At 40.8% G+C, this 18,761-nt stretch overlaps 3 protein-coding genes across 3 annotated transcripts in view; 2 read left to right on the forward strand and 1 right to left on the reverse strand.

The window, feature by feature from the left end:
- The window catches only part of LOC146672390 (Fc receptor-like protein 5), a 155,543-nt gene that overhangs the window by 102,560 nt on the left and 34,222 nt on the right, over nt 1-18,761 (reverse strand). The gene's annotated exons all lie outside the window — the stretch shown is intronic.
- On the forward strand, nt 1,038-5,470 carry LOC146672399 (myelin-oligodendrocyte glycoprotein-like). The gene is made up of 3 exons (XM_085386921.1): nt 1,038-1,125; nt 3,130-3,483; nt 3,791-5,470. Exons 1-3 carry the CDS (start codon nt 1,080-1,082, stop codon nt 4,003-4,005), a joined length of 615 nt encoding a protein of 204 aa, XP_085243047.1. The 5' UTR covers nt 1,038-1,079; the 3' UTR covers nt 4,006-5,470.
- LOC146672400 (myelin-oligodendrocyte glycoprotein-like) lies at nt 11,576-16,281 on the forward strand. Its single transcript, XM_085386886.1, has 3 exons — nt 11,576-11,696; nt 14,281-14,634; nt 15,295-16,281. Exons 1-3 carry the CDS (start codon nt 11,645-11,647, stop codon nt 15,504-15,506), a joined length of 618 nt encoding a protein of 205 aa, XP_085243012.1. The 5' UTR covers nt 11,576-11,644; the 3' UTR covers nt 15,507-16,281.

An 18,761-nucleotide genomic window follows, 5' to 3' on the forward strand; every position in this document is an offset into this window, starting at 1 on the left:
GGCTGCTCGGACATCTGAGGTTCCCAGCTACACTCAACCTCTTTGTCTGCAGGTGAGTTTGTACTAACACTAAGAGTTTGGATCATATTTATTAGATTTGTTAACTTGCGCGTAAGTGAACCATGAGACTTGCCAGCTCTCACTGCAGTTAAACAGTTAAGGATCATTTCCGCTCAGACTCTGGAGTAACTCTGGAGCGGGTTAAATACATATTTTCTTTTGTGTTTGCTGGCTCCAAAAACCAAAAAATTCAGTCAGAGACGGTGTGAGGAGGTTAACAACCTTCTGTGCAGACTTTGTGCTTCTCACTGCGCGCGCTCAGATCAAAACAGGCCGTTTTGTTTTGTCTTGTGCGCGTAACCGACCGTTTGAGCGTCTCCCACTTCACTTCATAGAGTAAAGCTACAAGGATAAATGCTGCGTTAGTGGTGCAAATGAGACTTAACATAATATTTGTCTTCTATTATTTACACAATTTCTCATTTTTTTTCCAAACTGCAGTCCGTTTTATTTGAACAATAATATAAAATTTGACGGATTAAACTGATCAAGCAGAAGAAAAGTTACTGCAGCCACAGTCCCTGTGCTGCACTCTGCATTCGTCTGCAAACATCATACAAGTCACTACTACAACTTTCATTACTTTATTCTTATTGTACTAAATGTTTCTCATATTGTGACTTGTGCTGCCATCTGCTGGTTAAAATAAGCATAAACTGTAACACTTCTCAGAAGTGCTCGGATTTCTTGTAAATGGTCATCTTGTTGCTAATGCTCAGTGCGCCCCCAGGGTGGCTACAATGTAGCTTTCCATCACCAGTGTGTGAATGGGTGGACTAGAAAAGCGCTATACAAATAAATACAGGCCTTTTTTTTTTTTTTTTTTTTTTTACCATTTAGCGTCTGTGTAATATTTTGCCATCATGTGTTGATATAATCCAATAAAGAATGAGTTATCTATATTCATCTATGCTCTCTCCCTCCCCCTCTTACAAAGTGAAAGTGAAACCAACTCTGTTTTCAGTGCAGGTCAGGCTGCGGACTCTTCACTTCCCAGCCTCCAGTCACAGCAGTCACAGATGGAGTCCCTCATAGTCTTCCTGTTCGTGATTTCTTGCTCTGTAGGTGAGTGAAAGAGAGTTTTTTTTTTTTAAAAAATATTTTTTTTTAGGTAAGTATAAATATGTGTAATGTGTTTAAATGTTGATTCCCATGTTGTGTTTGCAGGTTGAGCTCCTGTGTCTCTTTGTAGTCATTTTTTTCAGCATTTTTACAGCAGCATGTTTAATGATGTAACAGCTGATGTCAGATCCAGGGGTGGGGTGGAGGGATTTTAAAGTCCCAGAGTTCACCTGAATCTGGCTGCTGTAAGCTGCTTGTGTTTTGAGTTAGCAGCCACTTTGGGGTTTGTGTGTTCTTTGAATTGCTGCACGATGAGAACAGCAGCAGTCACTCTGGGTCTGAAATGGACACCATGAGATGTTACTTACACGAGATGTTGGACAACCTTTCCCTTTTAAAGTGTGTTTAATGGTGTAACTTTGCATTTTTATCTTAACTATCTTCATCCCACTACGACTGAGTTCTAACAGTGAAAAAACAAAACGGTAAAATGGGAGGTTAAAGCAAAACTTCAATCCAAGACTTTCTCTTTTGGTTGGGAGTCTTTCAGTTCTCCTTTCACTTCTGCTTTGGGTTTTAAGGAAATCCTTTATGTCACATAGCTCCAATGTGAGACCTCCCAGCATTAAAATATGACAAGGACAGCTCTGGACTTTGCTTATGTGATGAGTGGCGCTGAGTGTTTTGTGCTAACATATAAGATTTTCAAATTTATTGTAAAGAAGCTCATTCCAAATATGCCTCTAATAATTCCACAACATAAAAATATTATATTAACTTGTGACTTTATTCATTGTGTATTTGAGTCTCTTTTTTTGTTTTTTGTAAATTCATGAAACTCAGAGCTCCCATGCAGGAAGGTGGAAGGAGTCTGAAGTGATGTAAAGCTTGGATTAGCTGTCAAACACCAGACAGATGTTTGACTAAAGATCATCTTTATTGAACTTGAACACATAAGCTTCATTTATATGAACGTTTAAGTGTTAAGTGTAAATTAAGTGCAGTACACTCAAAAAAGAAAGAAAATCTGCTTTTATTTGACTTTAACTACTTTAATTTCATATATATATATATGAAACATAAAACAATATAACATCACACACACACACATATATTTTTTTTTCAGGTAATTTTGTTACATAGGTTCAATTTAAATGTTCGATTTAATGGAATTTAATCAAATGAAATTAACTTGATTCATTTTATACCAAGCACTCATAAATCCCACTGTCATTAAATGTGACACTGGCCATATTCTTAATGAGCAATTATTCAAATACATAAAAAAAATATTTTACATGTTTCAGTTGCATTTTAATTAAAATCATTGCTTTATGTTTAATAAGGGTGTATAATATTTATTTTTAGTGTGATAGACAATAAAATTGCACAATAATCAGGTACCTTTGAAATAAATAGACAACAAAATACAAAGTAAAGTAGCCAAAAGATACACTCAAAGTTACTTTCTTTCTTACCTGTAAAATTTTAACTTGTTAGTCTGTTATTTTAGTGCCCTGCAGGGTACATAATAATAACATAATTCAGCTAAAATACTCTGAAATTACATTTAAATTAATGGAATTACACCTTGAGACTGGTTTTTACAGAGTCAAGTAAACATAGTTGGAGTTTATTTGATGCCAAAGAAACTAGCAGCCTAGCAGACAGCCAGCAGCTACAGCCCTGTGTTAGGGATCGTATTATCGTAATCAAGTATGTCTCCGATTGTAAGCCTCTACCCACACAAAGCTGTTACAGAACAGGAAATTAGTACAGAGACCAAAACTGCTTTTTGTAGGCCATAAACATTTTAACACGGTGCTCTGTGAGGACCATGTTCTGTGAGGACTGACGAGCAAAGAGCCTCAAACTGCTGTTTGAGGCTCTTTGCTGTTGTCTTGATTTTTCAGCCACAAATTCTTATCAAGTGCTGTTAACAGTTAAAAATGTTTTAAAAATTTAAAAAGGAGTTACATTTTAAAAAGATTATTTTCTTTCCTTCAGCTCTTCAGCAGGATGTGCAGGCGAAGTTTGGAGAGGACATCACTCTCCAGTGTCAGATTACTACAGATGAAAGAATCTCAGTGCTAAAGTGGAGCAGAGCTGAACTGAACACAGACGGCTACGTCTACTTCTACAGGAACAAACGATTCTATGATAACTACCAACATCCATCTTTTCATGGCCGAGTGAAGCTGAGGGACCCGGAGATGAAGGATGGAGACGTTTCTGTGATCCTGAAGAATGTCACGTTTAATGACACTGGGATGTATGAGTGTCACATAGCAGTGAGGAACCCTGTGAGAAGTAAAAGAGCTCACACTGAGATCAGTCACTTCATTGACCTCACAGTCACAGGTGAGTTTGTAGAGCTCACGCTCAGCTCCCATATCATAAAACCCCCAAAACATAAAAGCGTGAAATTACAAACAAAAATCTAAAACTGCTTGCTGCTAGTATTTCTCTACTCTACGGAAACTGCATGATTATTAGTGACTTGGCAAATAAACAAACAAAAGCCAGTGAGCTACAATTTATCCACAGCTTCTTCTGCTCAATTCTTTTAGTGTTAAGTGTGAAGGGGAAACGGCATGCTGCTAACTCAGATGCTAAACATTAAACCACTGTTTGAAATATTCTCTGACAGCTGATGTTCTCTCTGCAGGTGAAACAGATGAAAAGTTGTTGCAGCACCAAATCGTGGAAAGTGAAGCTGGAAACATCCAGGATGTTGGAGACGTAGTAACTCCAACTCTTATAATGGGTGTTTGTTATGTTGTGGTTGCTTTTATTGTTGTTGGTTTTCTGACATTATTCATATTTAAAAGAATTCAGTTAAAAGGACTAGAGGTTACAGTCCCTGATAATGCATTGCTTTAGATGGAGAGACTCTTGAGGGACAGCTGTTATGAGGAAAGGCAGCCCAGAAACTTTGCAAGCAGCACACGTCGTTGTTGCCTCAACTTTCAGTCTTTTACCCAGGCTAATCTGCCATTTTCCTTCCTTGGTTAGGTTTAGGGATTAGAGATCGATCTAGATTATCATATTAAGATTTGGGACACATCGTCAGTAGTGGACCTTGGATTCATCGGGTTTTTCAGACATTATCACTAGACACCCTCATCAAGGAGGCCCTGCCAGGGTTGATCAGGCCCTGCAGTGTGTCACTGGTTTATGTTAAATTGTTATTTCTTTTCTTCTGTTTAGTTTCCTACAGTTTATTTTCTATCTACTGCAACTGAGAAATAATACTTACCTCTTTAGCATTTATGAAGCCATACTTCTTCAAAGGGATAGAAAAGGTGATGTAAGACAAAAGGGACAAGATAGGAGAGAGCAGAGAGGAGAGCCGGAAGAGAGGCGCCCGATCTGGCTTCCCACACCTCCCCGCTGGATCAGGCTGTACACTCTACCTCCCCACTGCCTCCCAGAAAAGGGAAGAAGAGCAGAATATTTCTTTTCTCTCATGGTTAGCTGATTGCCTTGTTGCCCAAGTGATGTCGGCCCTTTTTAGCCATAGCCAGTGACTGGTCCTCTCAACAGTGTTAGCTAGTTTTCTTTTAGCCTGCCGTTGCGCCTGTCCTCTGATCCCATTCTCTCTAAGCAGTTTTGCTGTTGTACTGGCAACAAAGCCCCTGCACCCCACTTCCACCGGGCACACCTTGATCTTCCAGCCTCTGTCCTCTGGAAGTCGATTTAACATGTCCAGAAATATGATTTTATAGAAAGAAAATTTACAGATTTGATGAACTAACACTGATAGCGACTTTGCCAGGCAGCTAAGCAACATGGCCTTTTGGTTTAAAAGTGAAAAATAAGAAATAAAAAGACTGTTCTGTGGTTATCAAAAACATAACAGCTCTGCAAACTCCTCAAATAAACAGCAAATTCAGCCTGGAGCTTCTCACTGAAAATAAACATAATAAAATAAATAGAAAATTCTGAAGAAAATCACAAAAAATGTTTCCGATTGGTGCTAAAAAAGGATTCAGATTGTAAGAGTTACTGAATTGTCCAATAACTTGTTTGCTTTTTGTTTATTGTCATCAGTCTGTGTTTGATGTTGATCCAGGATAATGTGAAACAACGATCCTTGTATCCTCACGAGAGTTTGCAAGTCGTATGGTGCTGTTTAATAACAAATGTGTGTTTAGCTCAGTGTCAGTGTCCCTTGCACGAGTGGTCACCTGCTGCTTTTAACTCTTGACCTTTTTTTGTAAACGCGGTATACTGATTTGTTCTGGTTTCTTTCGGTCTGTTGTGTAGGACTGTTCACCTGCACATCTGCCCTAATTACCAGTATGATGTTCAGAAATGTCTTGGCCATCAAATTATTTATTAATAAAAAAAGAATAAAAACTGAAAAAGGAAACAGAATGTGTCACAACTTTCTTTCAGATGCAAATTTAGCTCACTCAAGCTTTTAATTAACTCTTTAAATTCAATCAAGTAAAAAAAAAAACTTCACACATTCACTGAAATAGAACATATGACATGATGTACAAACAGGGTGTGTGATTTTTGCAGACCTGCGGACTGTCAGGGACATTTGATGCTGTGAAGAGAAACAGGTATGTGTGGCTTTCAGAGCGAGAGGATGATGATGTTAGGTGAACACCCACAACATCTGTGCATGAGGGTGACTAAATCTGATCCTCTGATCCTTATTTCTGCTGCAGGAGCCACAACGCATTGATTGTTCGTTTGTTTTTTTAATTCACAGAGGGCTACACAGGAACCTATAGAGAAAATGCCCCAGTTGCCTATACTCACTAACCTCCAAAACTAAATTGAAAGAAATTTCTGTTTCTGTCACAATTAACAGGAACTATTTCTTTTATGAAATAGTGTCAGTGCTGAAATCCCTTAAACTAGCCGTCCCCAACCTTTTTTGTGCCACAGACCGGTTTATGCCCGACAATATTTTCATGGATCGGGCTTTAAGGTGTCACGGATAAATACAACAACATAAAACTAGTACCGGTACCGAAAAAAAGAAAATTTATTCATAACACACGTGAAAAGCCAAAGGAAAACCGAGTAAATGATAAAAACGATAACAAAATAACACTGAAAACCGATAAAAACCTGAAAACTATACATTTCACACCTGAGCCTCAACTCTCGCGCCCCGGTACCAAACGACTCACGGTCCGAGGCCCAGGGGTTGGGGACCGCTGCCTTAAACTGTCCTGAAATATCAGCTGACAGACCAGCTCATACTGAGGAGACACACAACATGATAGAACATATTTTACATACACTTGGAAACCACGCTGAACTCTGAGTCATGAGTTAAAACAATTCAAAATCTGCTTCTCTAACATAATCAGATTTTGAATTGTTTTAATGCAGCTGAAGCTGTAAAAGGGAGAAACAACACTCGTGTTTACAGAGTGAAACACTTTCAGACGCTCAGGTGAGATGATCAAGTAAAGCAGAAAAAATATAACGTACAGCTCACAAAGAGCAGTTGGTTACTCTCCAAAAAAGAACATTTTACTTCTGAGAAAATGTTAACAGATCATTTTATTTTATTTATTTTTGAGGGAGTCTGGTATAAGCAGTGACTGCAGTGTTTCTAAAATAGAGACTATTTGCAGTATAGAGTTACACTTGTGTTTGGTGTCAATGATCCGGAATGAATGGGGAAGTTTGTATGACTCATTACTGTTGATATTGATGTGACATTTTTATGCTTCAGTGGTTCGCCTCTGTCAGTGCGCCCCAGGGTGGCTGTGGCTACAATGTAGCTTGCCATCACCAGTGTGTGAATGTGTGCATGAATGGGTGGATGACTGGATATGTAAAGCGCTTTGGGGTCCTTAGGGGTAAAGCGCTATATAAATACAGGCCATTTACCATTTAATGAAGGAGAGTTTGTGAGCTGTGACAGATGTAACGTTCTCTCTCTTTATCTTTTTCTTCCCTGCAGTCAGCGTGGGTGAAGCCTCTGCACTGTCTCTAAGATGTTGTCACAGATGAGTTGTCTCAAGGTCCTCTTGATTACATTTCTAATTCCTGCATCCTGATTTATACTGAATTGTTTATTTATTTAGTATAATTCAGAGTAATCTTGTAAACTTGTTTACTTTTGTGTATTCTTTTGCACACATAGTCAGACAAAAATAAGCAGTATGCATGCACACGGTTAACTGTCTGCAGTTCTTTGTAACAATGTGTTGTTGCAGTGAAATGAACAAACAAATCTATCATATCTACCTATAGCTCATCAATCCATTTTTGCACCAGAGGTTGTGTAGTTAGGCATGCTATTACTTGTCAAGCCCATGAAAAATGTACTAAATCTTGTCTGCCAAAGAATTTGTTCTGCTCTTGTTTGGTGTCATTTAATTGGCCCAGTTTAAGGGAAATAAACAGGCTTTCCAACATTAAAAGATTTACTGCCAAGAATTTACAACAAAGAAATAATCAACCAAACACAAATTTCCTTCTGTGCTAACTTTATGTGGTGTGGATATTACTAGGGTGACCTACTGTGACATCACACATGTGGCAAAAAAGTGCTCCAAGAGTGAGGTGTTGTGGCCATACATGCCAACCTTGAGACCTCAGAATTAGGGAGACATTCAAAAGAGCTGTTGGGGGGGGGGTGATAAATACATTTTACAGGGTTTATTTATAGGATAAAATACGTTAAATGTCACCGTTATTATTGGCCGGCCCGGAAACAGCGGGGGTGTCCAAAGAGGCTGCTTCACATCACTAGTGATTTCTCCCTTCCCTGTTCCAGTTTATCTTCCCGGCTGTGTGAGTTTCATCTCCCCACACCTGAGCTGTTTTCAGGGGATGTAGGGAAGTGTGCGGGTTTTCTTATGCAGTGCTCACTCCAGTTTCGCCAGCGGCCTCATGCCTTCTCTAATGACAGAAGTAAGATCTCATATTTTGTTCAGTTGCTACGAGATCGTGCGCTGACCTGGGCACAAGCTGTGCTAAGCGCTAGTCCCGAAATTACTTATGATGATTTTTTTGTCTCTGTTTCGGAGTGTTTTTGATAAGGGCTCCACTGCTGCGGCGGCTGGGCTCCGCCTCATGAATCTGAAGCAAGGTAAGCAGAGCCTGGCAGATTTTTCTGTTGACTTTTGGACACTAGCGACTCAAGCGGGGTGGGGGCAGGAAGCTTTAAAGACGGCACTGCTAAATAATGTGAGTAAGGATATTAAAGATGAACTGATGGTGCGTGAGTTACCCTCTTTAGGTGCGATCATGTCCCTATGCATCCGAATAGACGATCGCCTGCGTGCACGGCAAAGCACGCAACGTCGCTTCGCTCAGCCTCGGCCACCGAGGGACGCCTCACCGGGGCCTGGAGCGGCACGCGAGCACGGCGAGGTTGAGGAGGAGGAGCAGCCCATGCAACTTGGACGTTCGCAGCTCTCGCCCGCAGAACGTCAACAGCGTATGGCCGCCGGTGAGTGTTAATATTGCAGCCGTAAGGGCCATTTTGCCTCTTCACGGGCAAAAGGGCGCTCGCCAGTAGTTGAGAGAATACTGGTGGGCGATATAACGACTAAATGTTCTCTCCCCCGGCTTATGTTACCTGCAAAAATGGTAAATGGCCTGCATAGCGCTTTTCTAGTCCATAGGACCCCAAAGCGCTTTACACTACATTCAGTCATTCACACACACATTGGCGATAGCAAGCTACATTGTAGCCACAGCTGCCCTGGGGCACACTGACAGAGCGAGGCTGCCGGACACAGGCGCCACCGGGCCCTCTGACCACCACCAGTAGGCAAACATGGGGTTAGTATCTTGCCCAAGGATATTTGGATGCAGCCTGGGATCGAACCACCGACCTTCTGATTAGTGGCTGACCTGCTCTGCCACCTGAGCTACAGCCACCACCTGCAAAACTCACCATTAAGAACGTTACCCACTCTCTTCAAGCTCTAGTGGATTCATGTGCTGAGCAGTTTCATTGACGCAGCTCTGGCGAAAAAGCTAAACATCACACTACACGCCCTACCCGATCCACTTGCTGTCACAGCCCTATCTGGGCAACGCTTGTCAGACATAACCCAAATCACAGAACCCCTGTCTCTTACTCTCTCGGGTAACCACTCAGAGCGCATCAAGCTTTTTGTGTTTCAAGCACCGCGCACCCCCTTTGTATTGGGTTATCCATGGCTGCTCCAACACAATCCGCACATCGATTGGAAGAAAGAGTAACCGGGTGGAGCATTGACTGCTACATGAACTGTCTCCAAGCTGCACCTGCTCCAACCACATCTCAAGGGTCTGACCAGCCAGTCCCGCGTGTTTATCATGATTTGGCTGAAGTGTTTAGTAAAGACGGGGCACGTTCACTTCCCCCTCATAGACCGTATGAGCCTCTCCTCTGGCTTCCACCCGCAAAGCAACGGCCAAACGGAGCGCATCAACCAAGAGTTGGAGGCCGCCCTCCGCTGTGTCGCCTCTCATAACCAGGCCATCTGGAGCGAACACCTGCCATGGATAGAGTATGCTCACAACAGTCACACATCCTCTGCTACCGGCGTGTCACCCTTCGAGGCGTCTCTGGGATACCAACCACCTCTGTTTCCCATGGTTGAAGGTGAGCATACTGTTCTGTCTGTCCAACATCACCTCCGCAGGTGTCGCAGGGCCTGGCGGGCCACTCGGGCGGCTTTACTCCGGACGAAGGAACGGAATAAGGCACTCGCGGATCGCCACCGGACGGCCGCCCCTGAGTATGTGGTGGGGCAGAAGGTATGGCTCTCCACTCAATTCGTGCCCTTACGTGCGGAATCTAAGAAACTCACCCCCAACTTCATCGGCCCGTTTGAAATCGGTGCTGTGATCAACCCTGCATCCGTCCGCTTGGTACTGCCACGCAATATGCGTATTCATGATGTATTCCATGTCTCTCAGGTCAAACCAGTGGTCTCCAGCCCGTTGTGCCCTCCTTCCAGGCCCCTGCCGCCCCCCCGGCTCGTGGGTGGCCAGCTGGTTTACGCAGTCTCGCGCATCTTGGACTCCTGACGCCGGGGTCGGGGATTTCAGTACCTGGTTGACTGGGAGGGCTACGGGCTACAGCAACATTCCTGGGTGCCCCGGTCGGCTATCGTGGGTAGGGGTCTGCTCCGGGACTTCCACCGCCTGCACCCAGGTAGGCCTGGTGGGTCGCCGGGAGGCTCCCGTTGGGGGGGGGGGGGGGGGGGGTACTGTCATGGTCCCTGTGCCTCCCCGGCCAGCCCAGTGTGGCCACAAGTGTTTGTTGTTTTTCTCTCGCTCTCTCTCTCCTACCTGTCTGCCTGGGCGGAGCTCTGATTGGGCTCCTGCCCTTGGCCCACGCACCTGCAGCTGATCTCGAGCGAATTGCAGTTCTCTGGCTCTTCTTAAGGCTGGGGCTCTGAGCTATTCGTCGCTGGAATATTGAGTAACTCTCGTTAGTATTGCCTGGCTTCTTTGCTATCCACTCCCACACACTCTGACTGTATGAAGGTCATTTGGAGACATTTCACTTTTTTTTTTAACTGCAAAGTAAACTCTTTGATTTGGATTTAATATATGATCATGTTTGAATATTTATGAGTGTTTAACTAAACCCTACCCTTGTGTACATAACACTCATTTAACTTTACTTATTATTTTCTATGCTTAGAGTTAGGTTTATTCTTATATTATAATAATCTTTTTTTAGTTGTTTATTTAGTCGTGTGAAGGGATCTCTCAAAGTATGAATTTCATTGCTCAGCATAACCATTTGTGTTTTGCAGTGTATATGACAATACATATCATGAATCTTGAATATTTGTGTCTTCTATGATGATCTGTTGTCACTCAAGCTGCTCTTCTGCCACCTGGAGGCTTGAAAGTGTTAAAGCATCAATCTGCAGCTCAGTGAATGTGACATCAGAATAACCAGCACAGCCAAAGAATCCCGAACAAACTGAAGTGTTTGCTGACGGGTCACACTTCACTTCCCTTTAAAGTGAGAGACCAGATTCAGCTGTTGCAGTTTGAGCATCACGTTCACACAAAACATAAAGTTAAAGCTGTCGTGTTGATATTTAAAGCACTTTGATTCGTTTGGATAACAAGAGACCATTTAGAGCAGCTAAGAAGGAAAAAAGTCCACAACATGAGACTGATGACTAACTTAAAATAATTTTTCTTTTTAACTCTCTTTATTAGAGAGGAGCTGGAAGCAGCTATTAGCTATATGCTCTTTTGTCTAAAAGTAGCGCTTTTGCTACTAATTAAAAGCATTTCTGCAAACAGTTGCATTGTATTGCTTACTGAGGCTTTTATTATGGGGCATTTACAGGAACTTTCTGTAGTAAAAAGAATTACCTTCATGTGATCAACCTGCACCATTGCGTTCGGCTCCGTGTGTGCATGTCCACCAGTGTCACACAGTGTGACGCGGACTGTGGGGGCACTCCGGAGTGGCTCTTTCTGTTTCGCTTCTGTGTATAAAAGGTTTCTGTTCCCTGTCAACATCTTTTGGTGTAGGTGAAGCCTCTGCAGTATCTTACAGCTGTGGTCACAGATGGATTCTCTCAATTTCCTCCTGATTTCATCCCTCGTTTCTGCATCTACATGTGAGTGAAACTGAAGTTGTATTTTTATTCCTACAGAACCAAGAAGAAACCTATGAGTAATAAGGGTTAAGTAATGGTTAATAAGTATCATTCAGAGTGATCTGTTTAACATGTGAAATGTTCATTTTTGAGTATTATTTGGAGGTTGTGGTCAATATGACTTCCTCTTTTCCTGAATCACTTTTTATTGACCTTGGATGAAGAGTCTCGAGTTAATACACTGCAGTTTTTGATAGTGAGATAGTGGATGGTGTAGACTCTACAATGTCTGCACAGGGCTTCACGATGTTTTGAAAGCTGTTGAAAAAAACTTTTTAGACTTTACGTAAGTAAAAAGTACCAGAGTTTTATGACACCCTCTGGGTACACTCCTGGTTAAACCACAATGTAAACATCCTGAGTCTGTGGCTCTTGTACAGTGTTTTCGCTTTGATGCTGACTTTATGAAATTGCAGGATGCTGACAACAAAGACAAAAGACTGCAAACTTCAAAACAGAAAATCAGTGAGGGATAAACACCTACATACTCGTAATCTCCTGTTAAAATACAAAACTGCATAAATAACCTCAAGAAAGGTCAAAGTCATGAAAACACAATACATGTGAAATCTAAACTAAGGCAGAAAAAATAACTTTTACTTTTTTAAAACTTTTTTAGTTTTAATGGCCCATCAAGAATTCTATTGGCTTGTGAAAAAAATCTTTTTGATATTTTTAAATGTTACCACTGTTTAATTAACATGATTTTTTAAAATATTATTTCACTTAAAATGTGTAAAATTTTATGAAAGCTTTAAAATTAATCTGGTGTAGTGGAAGCATCACTTTCACACAAACTGATGCTTAGTCCGACATGCATATTTCAAAGCATCACTCAAATACAGGGGCGTCTAACTCCAGGCCTCCAGGGCCGGTGTCCTGCAGGTTTTAGATGTGTCCTTGATCCAACACAGCTGATTTAAATGGCTAAATTACCTCCTCAACATGTCTTAAAGTTCTCCAGAGGCCTGGTAATGACCTAATCATTTGATTCAGGTGTGCTGACCCAGGGAGAGATCTAAAACCTGCAGGACACCGGCCCTTAAGGCCTGGAGTTCCCAACCTCTGCTCTAATAGAACTAAACAAAGTAAAAAAAACAAAAACAATCGTATTAATTTTTAAACTTAATTTGTTGCATTTTTTGTCTTTTTTTTGACAAATTAATGAAACTCAAACCTGACGTGCAGCAAAGTGGAGACACCAAATCTGAACAAAACAGAAGAAAATATTTTCGATTTTTCTTTAAGATAATTTAAGTGCTGTGGTTTAAAGAAACTATCAACCTAAACTATTTATCTTCTGTCCCCTGTAGTAGGCATAAGAATCTGTCTCATCTTATTGAATTGACCACAACTAAGAGCCAGTAAATTCGGATTCTAGTTTATCTGAATCATGCTGTGAACACATGATCTGAACTTCTAGTTTTTTCTCTAAAACCTGGTTTATGTAAACAGAGGGCCACCTGTTTGGTGGTTTGGGGCAATGTCCTTTTTCTAATACTAAAAAACAATTTCAACCCAGTTTCACTTGGTATTAATGGTTCTTCCCTTCAGAGAGGAGAACCACGCTCTGGTTTGTGCCCCCTTTTTTTTTTTTTCTTTTTTTTTCTGTTTTCTATAACCTGAGGACCACCTGTTTTTTTGCAGTTTGGCACAGTGTTTCTTTTTCACTCAGCATGTGTTTATACACCTCTCTGCATTTAATCCTGAGTTACTATTCATCTCACAGTCCGTTCAATAGCATGTCTTTTATCCCGTCTCCCTGCGCTCACCCTCAAGCGGAATGTTTCCTCCTGTTAAAAGAGAGTTTTTCCTTCCCACTGTCACCAACTGCTTGCTCATAGGGGTCGTCTGATTATTGGGGTTCATGTTGAATATTGTTGGATCTGTATTGGATGTGCTGATATGCTAACATCCAAATAAATCACTCAAAAAACCTGGAGCAAAAACTGATTTGATGGTCTCCTCTGCACAGCAGCAATAATATTAATTGTGAGATAATTAAATTAAAAATGCACCAACAGGACAAAGAAGGTCCACAGGTCTAATTCACGCATCTCCAGTTAGCTGAGGTTAAGTCAGCAGTTAGAAGCTGCACACAGCCATCTTATAACACCTGTTAATTAACCATGTTCCTAATTTTATTTCTTTTTCTTTTAAATTCACCCCCCTGTAAACTGTTACGAAGCTGGAAATATGAATTTAAATTATCTTTGAACTGAAGTAACAGTGTAAAGAACAGAAGGACAGCGATGTGAGAGACGATCATGTCAGGTCATTGCTGAGAAAGCTCCTGAGTCTTGCAGTTTACTTAAATTTTCACTTAGTCTAATGGAAACTTTTATTTTTCCCAGAACTGCAGGCGTTTTACAAGAAGTCACTTCGCTTACTTGCCTAAAAACGTTTCCATCATGAGGCGCTCACACCAGAGATGTGTGAAACATTAAAAGTGTCAAAGGTTATGTTTAACAGCAGCTTCATGAATTAAAAAAAGTCACAGGTTTGAAATTAAACTCATGATTACTGATTATTTTGTTGTCTTCAGCTCTGCAGCAGGATATTGAGGCAAAGCTTGGAGCTGATGTCACTCTTCAGTGTCAGATTTCCACAGATGAAATAATCTCGGTGTTGAAGTGGAGCAGAGCTGACCTGAACACAGACGGCTACGTCTACTTCTACAGGAACAAACGCTCCTATGAAAACTACCAACATCCATCTTTTCATGGCAGAGTGAAGCTGAGGGACCCGGAGATGAAGGACGGAGACGTTTCTCTGATTCTGAAGAACGTCGCGTTTAATGACACTGGGATGTATGAGTGTCACATAGCTGTGAGGAACCCTGTGAGAAGTAAAAGAGTTCACACTGAGATCAGTCACTTCATCAACCTCACAGTCACAGGTGAGTTTGTGGAGCTCACGCTCAGCTCCCACATCATTTACAAACCTGAAAACTGAAAATAAAATCAGTTGGCTCCCAGCACCTACAGGAACTGCGCAGTCTCGCAGCTTTATGAGACGGTTACACTTCTCTGCACTTGCAACTTGACAAATAAATGAAGAGTACCTCCCATGGTCTCCTCTGCTCACTCCTTCCAGTGTGAATGTGAAGGGCAGTAGCATTGCATGCTGCTAGCACAGATGCTAGACATGCTTTTTTTCTGATGAGGAGCTAAAGCTGCTGTAGGGCCGGCTCTTTACTGTCATTGCACAGTCATAGTTTGTACAATAGTATACTGAAATTGTAGTATTGTCCCACATCGGTGCTACAGAAAGACAAGCAAAACATACTAAACAAATGTCACACATACAGCATAGAAATACACAAAAATGCACGTGTATGTGCAGTTAATTGAATTACGATGTGTTCAGAGATTAAATGTACAATGTGTGCAGAAGGTAAGAAAACATATGCACAAAAATAACATGAGGTATCAGCACTGATTATGGCTGCAGAGTCTGTGACAACAAACAACCGGTGTCCTGGATTTGTACACCTGTAGGTTTGCTGCTGCTTTGGTGTCTGACAGATTTTCCGCTGACAGCTGATGTTTTTCTGCAGGTGAAACTCATGGAAACATGAAACTGGTGAAAACAGGAGATGGAAACATAGAGGAGGTGGTAGAAGTGGAGACTAGGACAGATCAGATGGTTGTTCCTGCTGTCTCTGCTGCTGCGACTGTCATTGTTATTACAGCTGGATTTGTGGCAATGTGGAGATTTAAAAGAAAGAAACAGCAGCACATGGAGGCAGATAACCAGCAGCTGGTCTGAAACGTCCAGGAGTTTCTGGTACAGTAAGCTAATTGTGCGTGAGAGCAATACACAGAGAGGGAGGACAGGTGGGACCAGTTCTGTGGGCGATGTGCTTCTGAGAAGGAGCGGCGTCTGTGTTCGTAGTTCCCGCCTGACCTCTTCAGAATCAGCTGATTTTTTTTTTTTTTTTTTTTTTTTTTTTTGCACCATAACTTTAGTATATTTAGAAAAAACACACAGACTTTCTTTGTAGTATTAATTCACCCTGTTTCTCCAGCATTTTTCCCCTGAAGTGCAGAAGATATCCACATGAAATCTTCAGGGCAGACAAACAAATTTAAAACTGCAACCAAATCAGTTTTATACCCACTCAAAGTGACAAACTCTAACAATAACATCTCTTTTGTATTTGTTTGTTTAGCGTAATTGTTTCCCATAGTTTCACAGCATAACCTGTGAGCATCTGAGTTTTATTTTCTGTATTTTCATAGTAACAGTTGGGACTTTTTTTTTCTTTTTGTTTGTTTCTTTATGTTTCTGCTGTTATTTTACTGTTTTTGTTTCATGACCACTTCAAGGCACTGAGTTCCTTTTAAGTTTTTTATTGCATAATTTTGGGGGTTTTCTGGTTGCTTTTACTCAGACTTCATGTTCTCAGTTTGAAAGCTTCTCTGTTTTGAGTTTTTCGTACTTTTGAAATCTGTTTGAAAGGTTGCTGTTTGCATTTGCATCATGGTGTTTTCCCCCAACATTTTGTTCAGTGTGTTTTAGTTTCATTATGTCTTTTGTTATTTCCACTTTCCTTTCATCATTCTCTCACCGCATCTGTTTGCCTGTGTGTTTACCTTTGCCCACAGACTCTTGGTGTTCTGGGAAATTTCCAACAATGTGAATTACTTTCTCCCTGAAAGATGATTGATTACATTTCAGTTTGTATCTTAATAAAATTTAAGAAAGTTGTTGTTTGTTTTACAGAAAAACTGTTAAATCTGTTAAAAAATGCAGAAAAAAAGAATTCTTGTACTTTCTCAGCAGGTTACAGTCACTACAGTCTGCACCTGTTTGTTTTGTAGTGTGATTATTACAGGAAACTTCACAGACAGTTTCTCTCTCCATCACATCAACAATGGAGATTTCCTCTTTCAACCAGCCATCTATTAGAAACTCCCAGGTGCTCATGAGCAGAGCAATCTGAGACACTGTAAGATCTGTTATTTTTCAGTGGCAGGAAAACATAATCACATGAATAATAATCAACTGAATTGTCTCTAAAACATAAATCAAATGCACTCAGAGTATATTCAGAGATACTTTCAGATATTTTTAAACTCCTTGCCCACTTCCACAGTCATCATCTTAGTCCTTAGAAATATTCTGTTTCTACTACTGTGACATGTGTGCTCTTTAATGCCCTCAAACAATAAAACAGGTTTAATTATTTTTGTTTTCATTACTTTTTAAACCCATGCAGGATGATCACTGTGTGGCTGAGGATGGTGCAGAGATGTAAAGTAAAAAGGCTTCATATTTCCTGTGATGTACATCGTCTTCTAGAGCGTCACATTAAACAATGATGTTAGAGTCGGAAATCCCTGCAAGTTAAAACTTCAGGCTGCTCTAAACACTGTTTCAAACTTTTACAGACATGTCCTCAGTGTGAGGCAGAGGAGGATGAGAGATCAAAGAGAAATACTGAAATATGAAATCATCAAATAGAGATGGGCAGGTAGATATAAAGTAAAGCGTGTTAAACAGCTTCTATCAGCCCTGAAGCACGCGCTTTTTGTTTTTGTCTTCAGCCTCGTCGCATTTACGCTTGTGTTTATGACCCCGCCCTCATTATATTATTATTATTTATTTTCTCCTTCTCCTGACATAATCGGATCGAGCTGCTGAAAACAAACGCGACTGTACCCACTCGGACATCTCAGCTTTATTTCCAAGCTGAATTTTAACCCCATCATAGTTTAAACTGGGATAATTAGCAAAATTTGAAGAGTCGGATCAGCAGAACAATTTGACAATGTGGCTGCTGGTACATCTGGTCATCTCTGCAGGTGAGTGTTAACCTGTTTTGACTCCAGCAGTGTCACACAAGAGCTTTCTTCATATTTATCATGTAAACATGCCTTTAAACTGCGTGATCTGCCAGCTGTCACTGCAGATAAGCAGTAACTGACATGGAGGGTGGGGAAACTGCAGAGCGGTTTGTTTTCTTTTTAGTTTGCTGGCTTCATAGAACCTGAAAGTTCCGTCAGATTCACTGATAGGAGGTTAAAAACTTCCTGTGCAGACTTTCTGCGTCTGTCTGTGCGCACTCACTCATTTTCTTTTCCTTTCTTTCGTTTCTAGAGAGTATTTTAAATTCAGGGAATTTAAAATAGAAAGTAGCTCGTCCACAGAAGGACTGGAAGCTCCCCTTACGATAAGGGTTCAGATCGCGCGAACAGGTGTGAATGTGAATGTGTGTGTTTAGTTAGTTTGTTTGTTTGCTTGTTTTAATCAGTTTTAAATCATGCTTTTTATTTGTTTTTGTTTCTAATGTCTCTGTAAAGCACTTTGAATCACCTTGTTGTTGAATTGTGCTTTACAAATAAATTTGCCTTGCCTTGCCTTCTTTCTGTGCATAACCTACTGTTGAGACGTCAGAGATCAGCTGAATAAGCATATGACACACGAATATGAAACAGTGCTCAAAGACAAGTATCTCTGACAGTGGATATACAGATGTGTTATACATAAGAGACAAATATTGTTCGTTTAATATGTTGGCATCATTACATTTGGCTCAATGCTTAGATACATGTGTAAAAAGAAAATGTACGAGCTGTGAAAACTGTTTCTGATAAAATGAAGAGTAGACTGATATATTAAATATTCCTTTATTGGGTGAGAAAATCAGACCATGTCATAACTGCTTTAAGTCATACAGAATAGATATCAGAGCCTTAAACAGGCTGACTTCTGCTAAATGGGTCAAACTGGGCAGAAAGTATACAAACACATAACATCCTTATAGAATATGATGTAACACTATAGATCAACTTACCTCAGAATATATAAAGCATATAAACAATTACAGCAATATGATGCAACAAACACAGCAGTGCTACTGATCCAAAATACTCAAAGCTTCATAGAACTGAAACAAACATTTATTTTTAGCTCCATTCTGCTGCTGATACATACTTTATTATTCTGAACATTAAACTTGTTGCTGCCTTTCATAGTGTGTAACTTGAAGGCCCTGAGTACTTTCTCCCACACTGAAAA

This window comes from Rhamphochromis longiceps, linkage group LG3, assembly GCF_057381845.1.
Source record: "Rhamphochromis longiceps isolate RC_006_pf linkage group LG3, R_longiceps_female_GT1.1, whole genome shotgun sequence".
NCBI lineage: Eukaryota > Metazoa > Chordata > Actinopteri > Cichliformes > Cichlidae > Rhamphochromis > Rhamphochromis longiceps.